Source organism: Hypanus sabinus, chromosome 13 (assembly GCF_030144855.1).
Source record: "Hypanus sabinus isolate sHypSab1 chromosome 13, sHypSab1.hap1, whole genome shotgun sequence".
Classification (NCBI taxonomy): Eukaryota; Metazoa; Chordata; class Chondrichthyes; order Myliobatiformes; family Dasyatidae; genus Hypanus; species Hypanus sabinus.
The window spans coordinates 27,040,968-27,060,508 of NC_082718.1; the positions used below are offsets into that span (position 1 = coordinate 27,040,968).

The 19,541-nt window shown below is 42.5% G+C and overlaps 1 protein-coding gene across 13 annotated transcripts in view; it reads left to right on the forward strand.

The window, feature by feature from the left end:
- The window catches only part of celf2 (cugbp, Elav-like family member 2), a 1,092,382-nt gene that overhangs the window by 1,025,018 nt on the left and 47,823 nt on the right, over nt 1-19,541 (forward strand). For all 13 annotated transcript variants that reach the window (XM_059987350.1, XM_059987354.1, XM_059987344.1 and 10 more), the window contains 2 exons: nt 2,637-2,700; nt 15,467-15,598. In XM_059987350.1, coding sequence (XP_059843333.1) covers nt 2,637-2,700; nt 15,467-15,598 — 196 coding nt within the window. The remainder of the gene's footprint in view (nt 1-2,636; nt 2,701-15,466; nt 15,599-19,541) is intronic.

Below are 19,541 nucleotides of genomic sequence, written 5' to 3' on the forward strand. Positions count from 1 at the left end.
TTCACAAATTCCCACAGACCCCGATGACCCTATGATTTCAGTCTCTGAGGCCAACTTGAGAGTATCTTTCAGGAGGGTGAACCCATGGAAGACATCTGGTGCAGATGGGGTACCTGATAAAGTACTAAAGACCCATGCTAATCAATTGGCTGGAGTGTTCACTGATAACTTTAACCTCTCACTTCGGCAGTCTGACGTACCCAAGTGCTTTGATCAGTCTTCGATTATGCCGGTGTCTAAGAAGAACATGGAAACCTGCCTCAATGACTATCTTCCAGTAGCACTTGTATCTACTGTGATGAAGTGTTTTGAGAGGCTGGCGATGAAACACATCATCTTCTGCCTGAGGAGCGACTTCGATCCACATCAGCTTGTCTACTGTCACAACAGTTCAACGGCAAATTACATTTCATTGACTTTTCTCTCAACCCTGGTATACCTAGACCATGAAGGTGCATACATCAAGACACTCTTCTTTGAATACAGCTCTGCATTCAACACAAAGAACTATTCGAAACTAATCGATAAGTTTCAAGACCTGGGCCTTAATATCTCTATGTGAAACTGGATCCTCGATTTCCTCACTTGCAGACCTCAGTCAGTTCAGATTGGCATCATGGACTCCACAACAACATCAATGCAGGTGCTCCACAAGGCTGCATGCTTAGCTCCCTGCTCTTCTTGCTTGTTACTTATGACTGTAAGGCTAAGCACCGCTCCATTGCCATTTTTAAGTTTGCTGGACACCACTGTCGTTGGCCAAATCAAAGGTGGTGATGTATTGCAGGGAGATTGAAAACTTGGCTGAGTGGTGCCACAAAAACCTCTCACTCGATCTCAGCAAGACAAAGGACTTCAGGAGGAGGAAACCAGAGGTCCATGAGCCAGTCCTCATCGGGGCATCAGTGGAGAGGGTCAGCAACTTTAAGTTCCTTGGTGTTATCATTTCAGAGGATCTGTCCTGGATCCTGTCCAACATGTAAATACCATTCAGAAGAAAGCACGGCAATGCCTCTACTTTCTTAGGAGTTTGTGAAGGTTTGACTTGTTTTCTAAAATGTTGACAAACTTCTATATGGTGGAGAGTATATTGACTAGTTTCATCATGGCTTGGTATGCAAACACCAATGCCCTTGAATAGAAATTCCTACAAAAAGTAGTTAATACGGCGCAGTCCATCACGGTAAAGCCCTCCCACCATTGATCTCTGTGCTGTCACAGGAAAGCAGCATCCATTAGCAAGGATCCCTACTACCCAGGCCATGCTATCTTCTCACCACTGTCATCAGGAAGAAGGTACAGGAGCCTCAGGACCCACACCACCAGATTCAGGAGCAGTGATTAACCCTCAACCATCAGGCTCTTGAAGCAGATGGGATAACTTTTCACTCGCCCTATCACTGTACTGTGTCCACAACCTATGGACTCACTTTCAAGGACTTCTAATCTCATGTTCTTGATATTTATTGCTTATTTATTTATTACTATTATTTTTATTTTTTCTTTTGCAGTTCCACAGTTTGTAATCTTTTGCATGTTGATTGTTTATCCACACCATTGGCTGCAGTCTTTTGTTGATTCTATTACGTCACTTGGATTTGCTGAGCATGTCCACAGGAAAACGAATCTCAGTGTTGTATATGGTGACATATGTGTGTTTTCATAATAAATTTACTTTCAGCATGAAATTTAAAACATTGAAATATACAGTGAAATGCATCATTTTGCATCAACAGCTAACACAGTCCAAGGATGTGCTTGAGGGCAGACGCGAGTATCCCCATGCTTCCAGTCCCAACATAGCATGCCCACAACCTACTACCCTAACCAGTGCATCTTCGGAATGTGAATGGAAATGGGAGCACCCAGAGGAAACCAGTGTGGTCATAGGGAGAATGTGCAAACTCCTTACAGACAGCAGTGGAAATTGAACCCTAATCAACGTAAAGCATTACGTTGGCCACTACCCTTGCCTGTTTCCCCTTCCTAAATGGATATGTATGTCAGTATAAATGTATAAAAATCTTTGGATGTACGATATATGCATCTGTGTGCATATTTTGTGTCTGTCTACGTGGGTCTATGTGTCTGCAAGATTTCCTCCCTAATTCATGTCCCATAGTTTCATTAACTTGTGTGTCCTATCTACCCTAATTTTAAGAGGAGTTTCAATCTATAACTTCTGCCTCTGACCCAAAGTGAAAAATCAAATACCATTCTATGTGAATTTGTTCTTTTTAATCAAACATTGTAAAAAAAAAAGGTCACAGCTCCATTAAGGCTTAAAGTAGCATATTTATTCACCAGATGTATTGATATTTAACATAATTTGCATGAGTGGGTTTTGATTGGCATAATTTGGTTGATCTACCCATATGATTATCCATTTGATTTTGGATGCTTTGTAGATATAATTAGTCACTGTTTATTGCTTTATTGAATGCTGGTTTCTGAGGATATAAACTGATTATGTGTTTTCACACAATGTTTTTGAATCTTACCTGGATTAGCTCTCCATGCTCACGGCGATGCTCCACATATCAGTGAGAGAGTGGAGAACGAGCGTCTGCACAGAATTCTGACAGATCAAAGCTTTTACTTACATATTACAATGGGATTTGTTTCTTCCTTCACAGCTCTTGCAGCAAGCCACCTCCACAAGTAACCTAGGCGCCTTCAGTGGCATCCAACAGATGGCAGGTGAGTACAACGAGTTCAGCTCCCCTCCTGTCTGCTAGCTGTTTGGCCAGTTGTATGCTTTCTGCAATGCACCTTATTCTGTAGCGACCACAGTTGTCACAACAGATGAGCAGGCTCTACTACTGGAAACATCTTATTCAGATACTATAAACGATGCACTGCCACTCATTCCATAACTCAGCGGAGCAGAGTTTGGCTATTTGTCCCATCGAGTCTGTGCGCCATTCTGTCACGGTTGATTTATTATCTCTCTCAAGCCCATTCTCCTGCCTTCTCCCCATAATCTTTGACACCCTGACTAATCCTATCAACCTCTGCTTCAAATACACCCAGTGACTTGGTCGCCATAGGCATCTGTGGCAATGAATTCCACAAATTTGCCACCCTATGACTAAAGAAATTCCTCCTCACCCCTGCTCTGAAGTGGCTGCCTTATATTTTGAGTTTGTACCTTCTGGGTCCTAGACCCCCCCCCCCCCCACTAGATTCAGATCCCGAGTGACAACCACCTTGTTCTCATTTACACCTGTGTACTGGAAATGACATTAAACAATCAGGAAACATCTTCTGCATGCCCTCGCTATTTCGGCCGTTCGGTATTCTGCAGGTTTCAATGAGATCCCACTTGATTCTTCCTCTCCCATTCCAGTCACCTGCCAGAAGAAAGAGCCTTGTAACATCTATCCCATCAAAGTTTCAAGGAAGTCATCTCTGGTTCTCACAAGCTGCAGAGGGTATGGAGTAGCAAACAAACAAAGCGGGTTGAGGAAAGGGATTGTTGACTTTTCGGATTGATGTACGGCAGGAGTAGGTTTATTGCACAATCAATGCAGAGTTTCGACTTGAAACATTGACAGTTGCTTTCCTTTCGCTAATGTTTGGCTTGCTGAGTTCCTCCAGCAGATTAATTGTTGCCGCAGATTCCAGCATCTGTAGTCTCTTGTGTTTGCAGGGGATATACACTCAGTGGCCACTTTTGTAGATACACCTGGACACCTGCTCATTAATGGAAGTATCTGATCAGCCATTAATGTGGCAGCAACTCAGTACATGAAAGCATGTAGACGTGGTCAAGAGGGTCATTGTTGTTCAGAACAGTCATCAGAATGGGGAAGAAATGTGATCCAAGTGACTGACCGTGGTATGATTGGTTGTGCCAGACAGGACGGGTTGAGTATCTCAGAACCTGGTGATCTCCTGGGACCTTCACACACTACAGTCTCTAGAGTTTAAAAGAATGGTGTGAAAAACAAAAAAAAAGCATCCCGTGAGTGGCAGTTCTGTGGGCAAAAATGCCTTGTTAATGAGAGAGGTCAGAGGAAAATGGCCAGACAGGTTCAAGCTGACAGGAAGGTGACAGTGACTTAAAACAATATGTTACAACAGTGACGTGCAGAAGAGCATCTCTGAATGCACAACATGTTGAACCCTGAAGTGGATGGTCTACAGCAGCAGGAAACCATGAACGTACGCTCAGTGGCCGCTTTATTAGGTACATGAGCTACGTAATTAATAAAGTGACCACTGAGTGTGTTATGTATTTAATATTTCAGTAGTATTTGAGTAATCTTGCAAATGCGTTGTTGATTAAGCATCCTTTATATGTTTAAGTAATTCGTTGCGGGCTATTTATAAAAATACGTGAATTGCGTAAGTCATCAAGCCACCACGTGATAAGTGTGTGCCTCGCTTAATGTAAACAGGAACTAAGACTCATATTTCTCGGTTCTCTTGTTTCCCAGTGAATTAGTTTCATGTTTCAAAGTGACAAAGCATAATGGAGTGTGGGTAGTTTCTTCTGTCTCTCTTTATAAGATAATCCTCCACCTCCAAACGCCAGTCTTGCAAGCCGTTCTGCACCACTTCTGAGACTTCTCTTGGGTAAGGAGAAAAAAAGTACACAAGATGTATCCACGTGTGATTTTCCAGAGGCCTGCAGGATTTCCTCAACCTTGCACAGCATCTCCCTTGCAATTAATTCTAACGCTAGGATCATCTTGGGGTGGTGGTGGGGGATGTGTCCCAGTGGAATATCATGTACTTAGTATATATTTAGTTACAGGCTGGAGGGGGTGGTCTCTTCCCCATGGTGTAAGATAAGAGGACCTAGGATTTAGGTGAGAGGTAGGAGGTTTAAAGGGGATCTGGGGAGTTTTTTTTCACCCAGAGAGTAGTTAGAATTTGCCTAAAGAGGCGAGGAGATGGAGGCAGATACTCTCACAGTGTTTAAGACACATCTAGGGGCAAGCATTACAGTCCTAATGCTGATAAAGAAGGTGAGGGTAGATAGGTACAATGGAAGGCATGGACACAATGGGCCAGAGCAACACACACTGGAGGAACTCAGCAGGTCAGGCGGCAGCTGTGGAGAGGAGTGAAGAACCAATGTTTCGGGCCGAGACCCTTAACCAGGACTCCAGTGGATCTGCTTGTGTGACTCTTAAGTGCTGAACACAGAGAGTGAACCTCAGGGCCGTGCCGCTCAACATGTCCGTTGCCCCTTGACCTCTGGAAGACGAGAGCATCAGCTAAAGTTACTAATGAACCAGCTTGGCTGGAAGAGTGATCCGACTGGGGCTGGGCTCTTCTCAGATGCAGTGCCCACTTAAAGCCACCTCATGGTGCTCCTCTGCTACACTTTGGCTTACATCATCAGCGGTATTCCCAAATTCGCAAGCGCACCAGAGCATATTGCTGAACCCAAGTCCAATTTAAGCCAAGCAGTTTTAAGCATGGAAACAAAAGTCTGGGAAATGCAGTGTGACACACGCTGACATTAAACTGCTACAGCAGGCTGTGCCATGTAAATTAAAGCTATCGAGGAAATTTAATTGCCTTAAATCTGTCTTCACGGAATCTATTAGATAGCATTTCGCCTGAGAGCCCTAATGAACTAAAGCAGCATATAAGGATTTATTGCTTTTGGAAAGACCCTTCAGGGGAGGTAATTTTTTTTTAATGTTGGTCTGATTATTGCCTTTGCTCATTGCAGCCTAGTAACCTACTCCTGAAGAACATAGAGTCAGGCCTGTGCTTCCTTTCAATAAGATCGTGGCTGATCCATTTCTTGATTCAAGATTCAAATTTATTAATGATATGTCTATTGGCACATGCCGTGGGATGCAGAGTTTGCGTTAACAACCAACAGACCTGAGGGTGTGCTGGGACTGCCTGCAGGTTTCTCCACACTGTCCAGCGCCAATATTCCCTGACTCACTTTTTTCTAGCCATCTGTTTTCAAGACTTTCATTTGAACTCTTGTCCTCTCCACTCAGTTACGAAGGAGAGGTAAGAAGGAGAAAACAGAACTAGGAGTTGGCCACTTAGCTCCACCAGCCCTACCTTCCAGTTAACCCTAAGGTCCAAGGGAAAACACACCCCCACTAACCCTAGGCAGATACCGACTAACCCTGGCCACACCCCTACAAGCCCAGTGACCTGTGTAAGGAGGAGGAAGATCCAAGAAAGGGAAGTGTTGGACCTGGTTAATGAAGGCATGGGCCAGATCAAAGTGGCAGGGTTGCGTGACACTTAATCTCAAGTGACGAGATCAAAAAGCACAAGAGGGATGATTTTCCCACTGCCCAAATTCTCTCATGATTGGCCTGCCTTTCAGAGTAATCCTGTCTTCTCTGCCCCAGGTCTCATCTGTTCCTCTGTTCCAGTTTACAGTAACCTTCAATTGCTTGATCCTTCAAGATCTACCTCTGCTTTAAATACCCCTAATAGAACATAGCAAATAGAACAGTACAGCCCAGAAACAAGCCCTTCGATGCACGATGTCTGTGCTAAACTCAATGCTTAATTAAAGTAGATCAATTCTGCCAGTACATAATCAATATTCCCTTCATTCTCTGTATATTCATGTGTCTATCTAAAGCCTCTTGAACGCCTCGGTCTTAACTTTCACCACCACTCCTGGCAGCGCACTACCTGCTCTTACAATACTCTATGTACATTCATTCATTTATCTATCTGTCTGTCTGTCTGTTTATTGAGATACAGCATGGAATAGGTCCTCCTGGTCCTTCGAGCTACAATGCCTGAAACTCCAAATTTAACCCTAGCCTAATCATGGGACAATTTACAACTACCTCCCAACCTGTACGTCTTTGGATTCTGGGAGGAAACCCACGTGATCACGGGGAAAACGTGCAAACTTCCGACAGATATAGGTGGAAAATGAACCCGGTTTGCTGGTGCTGTAAAGTGTTGAGCTGTCGTGCTGTCCCTTTTGAGACACAGCACAGTAAGAAGGCCCTCCGGCCCAGAGAACCCAAACCGCCCAATTACACCAATGTGACGAATTAACCTACTAACTCGTATGCTTTTGGAACATTGGAGGAAACCCATGCGGTCATGGGGAGAACACGCAGACAGTGGCAGAAGTTGAACCCGGGTTGCAGGCTCTGTAATAATCACTATGCTACTGTGCTGCTTTCGATAAAACAATCCAAGTCCGTCTGACCTCTCCTGAGAACACATTCCCTCTAATGCAGACAGCTAGTCAACCATTTCTGTTCCCCCTTTCCAAAGTCTCCACATCCCAATTGTAGTGGGGTGATCAGAACTACACGCAATATTAGCAAGGGTGGCCGAGCAATAGTTTCACTTATCTGCAATGAAGAACATAGAACAGTATAGCACAGGAACAATCCCTTCTGCTCACAATGTTGTGCTGAATAAATTCAGCTCATTATGAAAAACTCAACTAAACTAATCTGTTCTGTCTACACAAGGTCCATATCCCTCCATTCCCTGCACATTCACTTCTATTGTATTTGCCAAACGTACCACCCTTGATAGCACATTCCAGACACTCTTCACTCTGTTAAAAGAAACTTGCCCTGCACATCTTCAGTGACCTTGCTCTCTCTCACCTTAAACACATGCCTTTTACTATTAGATATATTCTGACACTGCAGAAGAGGAATAGGCCATCTATCTATAGAAAGGATATACTGTATACAGTGTATGATATCTGATATAATATCTTGGGGCGGCATGGTACCATTACAGTTAGCGCAATGCTTTACAGTACCAGCGATCCGGGTTCAATTCCCCCTGCTAACTGTAAGGAATTTGTACGTTCTCTGGGTGCGCCAGTCCCACAGTCCAAAGACCTACCGGTTGGGTAGGTTAATTGGTCATTAAATTGGGGGATTGCTGGGCAGCCTGGCTCAGAGGGCCTATTCCCCACTGTATGTCAATGAAACAGAAAAAAAATAATGAAACTATATAAAATACACACACATTCACAGTATAATTATAAAACTATATATGTGAGGTACTGTATAATCTGTCATAATCTTACAAACTATCAGCTCTGACATCCACAACCCACTGAGGTTGAGAATTCCAGGGATTCAACACCCTCTGTGTGAAAGACATCTCCAGATCTCCAAGCACCTTCCTGTGAAGACAAGTTTCCTGACAACGTCCCTCACTGTGTCCCAACTCCCCCTCCCCAAGCCTTACTGTACGCTCCATGCACTGAATGAGATTGTAAGGGATTTTTAAAAGGCAAGTACTTGACAACAGAAGTCTTGCATTTGTGGATCCAGCCGGGTTCTTATCTGTCACACAGTCTCCCCCCGGAACAGCTGGGACCTGAGACATGCTGCGAAGTTCTGGCGTGGATGCTGTAACAGGGCCTGTGAGAAACATTCATGTCATCCATCTGCCATTCTTTAACTGTTCGTGATTGGCAGCCACTTCTAACATCTGACATCTGCTCTCACTGATTGATATGCAGATTTATGGTAATCACAGTGCACAGTAAGAGGAGAAATTATCTAAGGTGAACATTAAATTAAATTTACATGGCCTTATCATTGTAAATAAAATCAAAAGTTTCAGGTAAGAATATTCATCTTACAAGCTGAGTTTAAGAGAGGAAATGGTGCAGGATTTAATGAAGAGCTAAAAATGAACCTGTGCTTAATATTAAGGGGAAGTAGTGAAGATTACAATGGACATATTTACTAGCAGATGTGCTACACACAAGACTCAGTGGAAGATTAGCCCAAGCAATTGATGGGAACTTATTTTTTTCTCTTTCTTCTCTCACTCTTTTAACTTAATTGTTGAAATCCAACAAATAATTTAGCACTGAGCACATGAACTTCATGCTTTTAACCCTCCCAAATCCTACAGTTTCAGTGCACAATATTCGTTACAGTATTTTACATCATAGCTTCAACTATGAAAGCAACAAATTTCACAACATATGTCAATGATTTGGAGTCAACTTGCTACTTCTTGGATAGAAACATGGATAGGAGCACACAATCCTGATGAAGGGTCTCTGCCAGAACATCGACTCTCCATAGATGCTGCCTGACCTGCTGAGTTCCTCCAGCATTTTATGTGTGTTGCTCTGGATTTCTAGCATTTGCAGAATTTCCTGTGTACATGGGTTGGGAGTTTTAGAGGAATATGGGTCATGGGACAGGCTATGCTATAGTATTCCATGATTCTGCTGTGGGCCTTCATGTGCTGGCTACATAAATTTAATAGTCTGGAGAGTTTGAGCAATGATACGATATTTGTGCAGGGAATCACTTGGCTCCTTTGGTGTTCTTTCTGCCGGGAATTTATTATTGGAGCCATAAATACACATAACGGTCACATTCTTGAGTACAGGAGTGGAACACATTGTGGTCTTCTGCTGCTGTAGTGCATCTGCTTCAGGGTTTGATGCGGTCTCTGTTTATTGATGCTCTTCTGCACACCACTGTTGTAAAGCATAGTTATTTGAGTTACTGTTGCCTTCCTGTCAGACTAACCATTCTTCCCGGAGCTCAATCATTAACAAGTCATTTTCACCTGCCAGAACTGCCACTTTTTTTTTGCACTATTCTCTACACACTCTAGAGACTCTTGTGAATCAAAGTGCCAGGAGATCAGCAGTTTCTGAAATATACAAACCACCCCGTCTGGCACCAATAATCATTCCATCAACAAACTCACTTAGATCACATGTCTTCCCCATTCCAATATTTACCCTGAACAACGACTGAACATCTTGACTACATCTGCATGTTTTTATGCATTGAGTTACTGCCGCATGATTGGCTGATTAGATATTTGCTTTAATGAGCTGGTGTAGCTAATAAAATAGCCACTGGGTGATTGTACAACAAACATGTTGGAAGTGGAGATGAGTGGCCACAGTAATAAAGACCAATTGAAAACTTCGGGCCTTCCTCACTGAGAAAAAAAAACAGATAGTTAGCAGTGTTCTAAAGGAAAATTTATAAAAACTTTAGAAGATAAATTGACATAAGAGGACCCAATCTCAGGATCATTGCCATCAAATGAAAGGTAAAAATGTAACAACTATTTTTCACTCTAGACTTATCCATACACAAATGATTTCTCATAGTTGTCTATTGGGTCACTTAAAATGGAGACACATCAATATTTAGAATGTTGAAAGGACATGATTAAAAAGCTGGAAAGTGGAATTTGAGTACATTTCTCTTTAGAGTTGGAATCAGCGGAGATACTCTGGGCCAAATGATCAACTGTGTTGTAGATTTTAGTTTCAAAACGCATGGGTAGGGTCCAAAAATAGAATGTACATTATTTATTCGTGTGAGAGCAGATACAGTTACTCATAACACAGCTACTCCCAATCACTCATTGTCACTGTATACCATGACCTATCTCAGCTCCCAGTTAGGCAATACCTCTGTATTAAAGAGATTGTCCTTGGATTCAGACCCTTCTAAACCCTCAGTCTTGTTTATCCTGGTCTAGCCCTGCACCCCTTTTTCAATGCTCGAGTTGTTCACTATCGGTGACCATCTCTTCAGCTGCCAAGTACCTCACTTCCTAAATTCCCTTCCTCAAATCCTCCAGTTTGGCATCGTTTTCCTCCCCAACGTCTTCCCCTTTGGGCACTGTCTTGGCGTCAAAACTTGTTTGTAGTCTTGTGAGGCATGTTCAGATTCAGATTAAATTACTTAGCACTTGTACCTCAAAACTTACAGTGAATCGTGTTGTTTGTGTGAACAACCAATACAATCTAGGGATGTACTGTGGATGGCCCACTAGTGTCGCCACACATTCTGGCACCAGCATAGCATGTCCGCCATGTTCACAGAAAACACAAGCAACAACGAAGCAAGCCCCTTTCCTTTCTCCCATGTTGACAGTTTGATAATAGTGGCAGCGTAAATGTGGATGGCCTAAGTGTGCTGTCGCATCTTTTCTCAACTTCAGAGCTTTCTCTATTTTACACAGATAAGGCCCTCACATTTATTGGCCATTAGTTATCCTGCACCAGAATTGGGCAGGTCTGGTTCCTTGACCATCCAGAGCATAAGACTTTCTGATACCAGTCTGCGGGACAATAGCATAGAGAATAGTGCGTCACCTTGCAGCAACAGCGATCATCAATGGGAATTCAATTCAGACCGCTGTCTGTGAGGAGCGTGTACTCTCTCCCCTTGACTGCGTGCGTTTCCTCCAGGTGCTCCAGTTTCCTCCCACATTTCAAACGACATACGGTTAGGGTTAGAGAGCTGTGCCACATCGCCAGATTCAGAAACAGTTACTGCCCTTCAGCCATTAGGCTCCTGAGTCAGCATGGATAACTTCACTCACCTCATCACTGAACTGATTCCACTGCCTGTGGATTCACTGTCAAGGACTCTGCAACCCATGTTCTCAGTATCATTTGCTTGCTTGTTTGTTTGTTTGTTTATTTATTTATTATTGTATTTGCACAGTTTGTCTTCTGCTGCATATTGGTTGTTTGTCCGTTGTTTTTGTATATGGCTTTTCATTGATTCTGTTGTATTTCTTTGTTCCACTGTGAATGCCTGCTAGATAATAGAACCGGGGAGTATGGGTGGACTCTTGCTGCCAACACTTAGTACTAGGATACCGCAAGGAAATTAAAATCAAACCATTATAAAGCATTTCATCATTAAAGCATCTCAGAGCATTTCACAACAACAATTTTCTTTTTTTTTGGAACACAGTGGCTCTTGGCAGCTGCTCTGCATCAACAACATCTCATAAACAGCAGTGGTTTGAGTGATTGTTTCATATTGATTTAAAGAGGAATTTGGCTCAGAGCAACAGTAAAACTTTGGGGCTGAATCATTGGAATGATACCTCAGCTTAATGTCTCACACTTCCATCCATACAAAAATAAGTCAATAAATCATAGGAATGTGGGACAAATGAGGGGAGATCTGATAGAGGTATACACAATTGCCAAGAACGATCTTGGTTGTGGAAGGATCACGACTGCCTGCTTTACATAACGAACAAACAAATACAAAATTATGAGGAGTAGAGCTAGGGTTAATGCAAATAGACTTTTCCCATTGAGGTTGGATAAAACTAGAATTCAAAGTCATGGGTTAAAGGTGAAAGGTGAAATATTTAAGGGGAAACCTGAGAGGGAACCTCCTTGCTGAAAGGGCAATGCAATTGTGGGCCAAGCTGCCAGAGAAAATTGTGGCTGTGGGTTTGAATTCAACATTTAATAGAAGTTTGGATAGATACATGGATGGGAGGGGCCTTGATCCAGGTGTGGATCGATAGGACTAGACAGAATAACTAGATGGGCTGAAAAGCCCTGTTTCAGTGCTGCAATGTTCTATGACTAATCAGACTTACAGAAAAAACAAACTGAACCACGTGAATTTTTTTTTAAACTGCTGATGCTGGAAATCCAAGTCAAATGGAGTAAATGCTAAGAAGTATTCAACAGGTCATGCAGTATCCATGGAAAGAGAAACAGTGTTAATGTTCCCTTTTAAAATAGAGACAAGTTCCTCACATGGTGAGACTTTGTGCATCTGCTTTGGATTTTGGCCCAATGCAATTTACTGGAATTTACAGCTGTGCACAGTCAGGATTTGCAAAAGGATTTGGGGGCTCTGGAGTTGGGGTGGACATACAGTGTAAAAGAGACATTCACTATGGACCCAGGCCCATCGAGAATGTACCAGCCGTGGCGCTCCAACTCACTAACCCTGCACGAATTCCACTTCACTCTCCCCACATTCCTATCAAGCTCCCTTCAGATTCTACCACTCAATTGCACAATAGGATCAGTTTACAATGGCCATTTAATACAGCAACCAGGAATATAAAAAGAAAGCGCTAGAAGGGAATGTCCAGTCAATCAGCATCAGGAGAAAAATTTGGCATTGCAAATGTAACCCTTCAACAAGACAGCCTTGAAATCCAGCTATTATCTTGAAGCCAGTTATGAACTCAGTGTGTCCCAACTCTTTTCTATTTATTGCGGTTGAATCCAATATTGTTTTTAAAAACAGCTGAGGGGGTAATTTCCAACCCCTCCTCACTTCCTCTATTTCCCACTCTGACCTTCCACCTCTTCTCCCTTAACCCCACCTTTCTGTTCTGGCATCTTTCCCCTTCCTTCTCAGTCCTGAAGAAGGGTCTTGACCCAAAACGTCATTTCCATAGATATGCTGCCTCGTTATTTCCATAGATATACTGAGTTCCTCCAGCATTTTTTGTGTGTTGCTTTAAACATATATTGTAGGTTCCAGCGTTTCTTCAGCATTAATCACAAAGGATATATTAATATTTTTGACTTTTTTTAAAAAAAGGACTGAATCAACGAACGTTCTCCCTCCAATTCCTTCTTCCCTGCTTTATTTTGGCCAAAGTTTAGAGAGATAAGAGATAAATAATGAAAACAATTGCTGCAGAACCGTGGACAAAAACAGGAAACATTATAAGCTGGCATTTGCAGAGCCAACTATTGTCTTTGCAGACCAAATCCGAACTGAACAATCTTTACCTAAAATGGTCACCGTTTTATTGAAAATGTTGATTAATCGGCTTCTGTGCTGCAGCCTGTTATATTTACGTTGCAAGTTCCCCACACCCTGAAATGCAAACTTATGTAGGTTTCTTTGTAAAATCCTCCACCTCAAGAGAGCTCTGCTGGCCTGTCACTGAGTATTCCAGGCTGAGATTTTTGGTTGCCCAAATGTTAAGGGGATCATGGATATACAATCTGCATTACGTTTATTATCATGGACATACTTAGTGAAATTTGTTGTTTTGTGGCAGCAGTACTGTGCAATACTTTGAAAAAAAGAATATGTTACAATAAGAAATATATATAAAAATAAGTAGTGCAAAAATTGAGATAGTGATCATAAGACTTAAGAGCAGAATTAGGTCATTCAGCCCATCAAGTCTGCTCTGCTAGTCAACCACGTCTAATTTATTATCCCTCTCATCCCCATTCTCCTGCCTTCTCCCCATAACCTGTGACGTTCTTACATATCACGGAACTATCAACCTTCACTTTAAATACACCCTCTGGCTGAAGAAATTCCTCCTCATCTCTGTTATAATGGTCTATGCTTCTTTTCTGAGGCGGTGCTCTCTGGTCTCAAACTCCCTCACTGATGGTGGTCGGGAGGAAGCTGTTCCGAAGACATTGAGTGTGTGTATCCAGGCCCCTGAAGCTTGGAAAATGACCCGCTCCTACGTTTTATTATGTTCTCATAAAATTCTCTTCCATTGGCTTCATAGAACTTGGATTTCAGAACCAAAGTACAAAGTGCTTTCACATTACTATATTGGGAGTTCAGAGCAACCTCCCAAGGTCCAGTTTTTATTCCTTTCTCTTTTTAATTATGAGCTGTCAATCAGCGACTACCATTTCTTTTCTTTCAGGGAAAGGCTCAGCGGGTACCGAGAAAGCTGTTCTCCGCTTTGGCAATGGAGAGATTTGTGACTGAGAGAGGATTAAGATAATATTGTTCTTTTGTCCCAGTTAAAGTCGATCCACGGACGTCAGCAGTGACGGACAGTTTTCATATTTATTTCAAATTTCCAGTTTCTCTAACTGCCCACGTTCACCTATTAACCAGACAGTAGCCAAAGCATTGTGTCAGTCTGACAAGTTTGGTCCTCACCATATCACTGGCATCCCCTTCCCTTCTTTGTAACTTGAAACAATAACAGCTTTTCCCTCTAATAGAGTCATAGAGCATTACAACACAGAGCAAAACCCTTTGGTCCACCTATTCTGCGCTGGCCTGGTCTTCTTCCAGTCCCATCTAGCCTGCACACACACTATATCCCTCCAAACCTCTCTTAAAGATTCCAACTGAACCTGCATCTACCACTTCTGCTGGCAGCTTGTTCTACCCTTGAACTATCCTCTTGAGTGAAGAAATTTCTCTTAATTTTTCTCTTAAATATTTCACCCTTCACCCTAAACCTGTGACATCTAGCTCTAGTCTGATCATTTGTATACCTTACAGAGATATAGAAGGTTATAGGAAGTACAGATGAGCTGAATATCTTCAGATTTTTTTTTCACACAACCTAAGGGAAAAAGGCTGCATGCATCCACTCTATCTATACATCTCTTAATCTTCTGCTCCTCAATAAGATCTGCCCCCCATTCTCCTGCACACCAAGGAACAAAATCCTAACCTGTTCAACCTTTCCCTATAACTCAGGTTCTCAAGTCCCAGCAACGTCCTTGTAAATTTTCTCTGCACTCCTTCAAGCTTAGTGAATTCTTTCCTGCAGGTGGGTGACCAAACCACACACCGCACTCTTAAGTTCGGCCTCACTGACTCCTGTGCTCAATGCCCTGATTTATGAAGGGCAACCATTTATGAAAGTCCCTCTCCACCGACCTCGCAAATATTTTCCAGTCCTTCCTACTTTTATTTGTTGGCAGGTTTTTTGGCTTTTCTGGCATGGATTACACCCTTGTTCTTGTGTGTGTTCCCCTTAGGAATGAGTGCCTTGCAGTTACAGAACTTAGCAACCCTAGCGGCCGCAGCAGCAGCCGCACAGAACACAGCAACCACGAACGCCAACCCGCTCTCTGCCGCCACAGGAGCACTCGGTGCACTGACAAGCCCAGGTAACCTGATTTTTCATTCAACTCCCTCCAGACAAAAAAAATATATCTGGTTGATCTCCTGTGGTGTTGCTCATTGGATGATGTTTGGTACTCGTTATATATAAAAACGGTGGAACATTGAACCAAGGAATGACAATTTAGCAGGATGCTTGCAACAGTTACGAACATTTTGTGATTGGCTCTGGTCAGAAAATTGTAATTGATTTCTGTGGATGGTATTGACAATAATGGGAGTATTGCTAAAAATGGACAGTGGTGTAAAATTGGATATAAGTGTTTTTTTTTAAATGGCGAATAATAGTGTAAAAAGGACACTGATTCAAACATTGACAACGTAGATAATTGGTGTATTGAATGGCATAGCAACATAATGCCATTCTAACATGGGCATTAAGATCCAGGATGAATTAAAAATTGATGGAGCAGGTGCCAGAAAGGCTTGTTCACGTAACACACGTGTGCCCCACATTCAGGTGGCACAGTAACACCACTACAGTGCCCACCATTGTCTGTAAGAAGTTTGTACATTCTCTCCGTGACCACGTTAGTTTCCTCCCATATTCCAAAGACTTACAGGTTAGTAGGCTAATTGGGAAGCATAGGCTTATTGGACCAGAAAGGCTGTTTACTACACTGTATATAAATAAAAGAAACAAAATAAAATTACTGCCCAAGATATGTACAGATAATATATCTCCAGAGGTGTGCATATTTCAGGAGTGATGTATACTGCCACAGCTAATATCACCAGACCCAATATTAAGTGATTCCCTTTATGCAGCAGACTCTTTCAGAACATGGCAACAAGTTGTGAGTTCTTATTTTAATGTGTCTTTAAGTACCCATTACCCAATATGCCCAAATCATGTAATTTATTGGCAACCTGGAGACCTATTTAAATTAAAGTTCTTGTAAGACAAGCTTGTCAGCTTGGGTGGTATTGCTACTTCAAATTGTGGTTAATTCCTTACAATATGAATGCAGTCTGACCCCAGTCTAATCACATTAGATGTAAGTGTAGCTTAATTTAGTTGGACAAGCATCCTCTGGACAAATTGTCAATTCACAAGAACTTTGCCACCTGTTCCCCCACGATTCAGGATTCCAGTACAACTGGTAGACCTCACCACCTTTTATTTTGGTATAAATAATTTCCTATGTTCTCCCCTCTTGCAGTTAGCTCTGCAATGGGCATCAAAGCTAAACATCTTAGCTTCAGATTACAAGCTCCGTCACCATCTATTGTGGAGTCTTGTGTTGCTGAAACTGCAGATGAGGAGCCATTCCCTTATGCAAATAGCAGTTTGCATAACACTATTACAGCGCCAGTAACCCAGATTCAATTCCTGCCACAGTCTGTAAGGAGTTTGTACGTTCTCCCCACAGCCATATGGGTTTCTTCGGGATGTTTCCATATTCCAGAAGACAAATAGGTTAGTAAGATGTGAGCATGCTATATTAGTGTTGGATTTCACTATATGTTTTGAAGTACGTGTGACAAATAAAGCTAATCTTTAAAATATTTTTAAAAGGGAGTTTATTTCTCAGTAACATGATCTGTCATTACCTCTAGGTCTAATCTTCAGAATGAGGTTTATTGTCTGGCATTAGTCATGAGATTTACTGCTTTATGGCAATAGTGCAGTGCAGGCATAACAAATTGCGATGTTATGATATAGAAATAAATATTAGTGCAAAAAGGGGATAGCAAAGTAGTGTTCATGGATTAAAATGTTCCTAAAATGTTGAGTGTGCTTCTAGTTGCTCCTCCCTGATGGTACTAATGAGGAAAGGGCGTGTCTAGGATAGTGAGTGGCCTTCTTGAGGCACTGCCTTTTGAAGATGTCCTCGATGGTGGTACACAGTCAGGAAAGAACATGTACCTTCTCAGTCTCATGTTCAAATTGCGAGAGGCGTCAGGTTAGATACATGCAAGTAAGTTTGCTGTTGGTAACTGCTCAGTCCTTCCAGCTGATGAACCACTGCCCTTGCATGTTGAGCAAAGTATGGAAGAAACATGGAGTGTAACAAGGGCACAGACAAGGGATTAAAGCATCGTCAAGTGCGGAGGGATATGGCTGCCACACTGAGCTTGCAACTGTTGGTGAGGCAATGTGTTTTGCCTTGAGTCACCAAGTCCCCCGTTAACTCCTGGCAGTCTCCATCAACCACTGAACTGGCCCAGTCCCGCAAGTATTGGCTGCATAAGCAGGTCAGGAGCTGAGTATCTGGTCGTGAATGACCCAAGCCACTCCCTTATCTGCAAAGCACGAGCCCGGAGCATGAGGGAACCCTCCACACCTGCTGTTGTGAATGTAGTTCCAACAACACTCAGCATAAGAACAAGCAGCCCCACCCATCAATTGTATTCACTCTCTCCGCCACCAGCCCATTATGGCTTCTGTGTGTACCAAAGGCAAGAAGACTGCAGTAACTTCCTCAACAGAACCTTCCAAATAGACCAAAGATTAGCCTTATTTGTCACATGTGCATCAAAACATACATTGAAATGCATCATTTGCGTCAAATCAAATCAGTGAAGGGAGAAGCCTGTTTCCAGTTCCAACAGAGAATGCCCACAACTCAGTAACCCTAACCTGTACATCTTTGGAACGTGCAAGGAAACCGGAGCACCCAGAGGAAACCCACTCGCTCATGGGGAGTACGTACAAACTCCTGGCAGTCGGTGGTGGGAATTGAACCCTGATCTTACAGCTGGCGCTGTGAAGCGTTGCACAAGGCACCGAGACAAATCTTCCAGGCAATCTCGGTCACCCAGAGCTCCAACAGCACTATGTGTGTGGAAACACTGTGATTTGCAAGTTCCTCTTCAAGTTGCACATTACTTGACAATCCTTCACCGGGACCAAAGTCCTGAAGCTTCTAATCAACCGATTTGGAATGCTTTTACCAAAGTGCAGAGTCCCAAATGGGAGTTATCAGCAGTCTCCTAAAGATACCCAAGGACAGGTGATAACTGCTTGCTTTACATTCTTCCCATGGCTGTGTGGGTTTCTTCCAGGTAAATCAGAGGCAGGTTTCATATCATTGGCATTTGTCGTGAAATTTGTTGTTTTGCAGTAGCAGTACAGTGCAATGCATAATAATTTTAAAAACTATAAATTACAATAAGAAAATGTACTCTATATATAAAAATTAAATTAATTAAGTAGTACAAAAAGAGAGCAAAAAAAAAGAAGTATTGAGGTGGTGTAAGTGGGTTCATCGTCCGTTCAGCAACCTGATGGCAGAGGGGAAGAAGCCGTTCCTAAAAATGTTCAGTGTGTGTCTTCAGGCTGCTGTATCTCCTCGTTGATGAGAAGAGAGCACGTCCTGGAAGTTGGGTTCCTCACTGATGGACTTAGCCTTTTTGAGACATTGCCTTTTGAGGATGTCCTCAATGCTGGGGAGGCCGGCTGAGTTTGCTGAGGGTGCTCCAGTTCGTTCCTACATTCCAAACTCACACGGATTAGTAGATCAATTGGTCATGTGGGTGTAACTGGGCTCTGTGGGCTCGCTAAGCTGTTAACGTGCTGTATCCCTAAATAAGAATAAAGAAATAAGTAAATTAGAATTTGGCAGAGTATCTCCAAAGTCATTGTTCCTATATAATCATTGTGCTTTGATCTTGCACAGTACCAGAGTATCAGCTCTCTTGTGTGGGCCTATTGTTTCCCAAACTATTTTCTTCCCATAAAAATCCAAACCACCCTCAAGGCCCAGTGTTGGGGGATTACATTAATAGTTATGGCCAAGAGTCAAATCTCTGAATGGGACTTCAGTCTCCTTGAATATTGCTAGTCAGTTCTTCTGAAACGGTTGAAAAGTCCCTCTGTGGAAATAGCTGAGAATTCGGGTTTCAATTTGAAATTGACTATAATTTCTCATTGTTGGGAAGGAATAAATTTAATGTAGCATGTCACTAGTGTGACAGTCCATAACT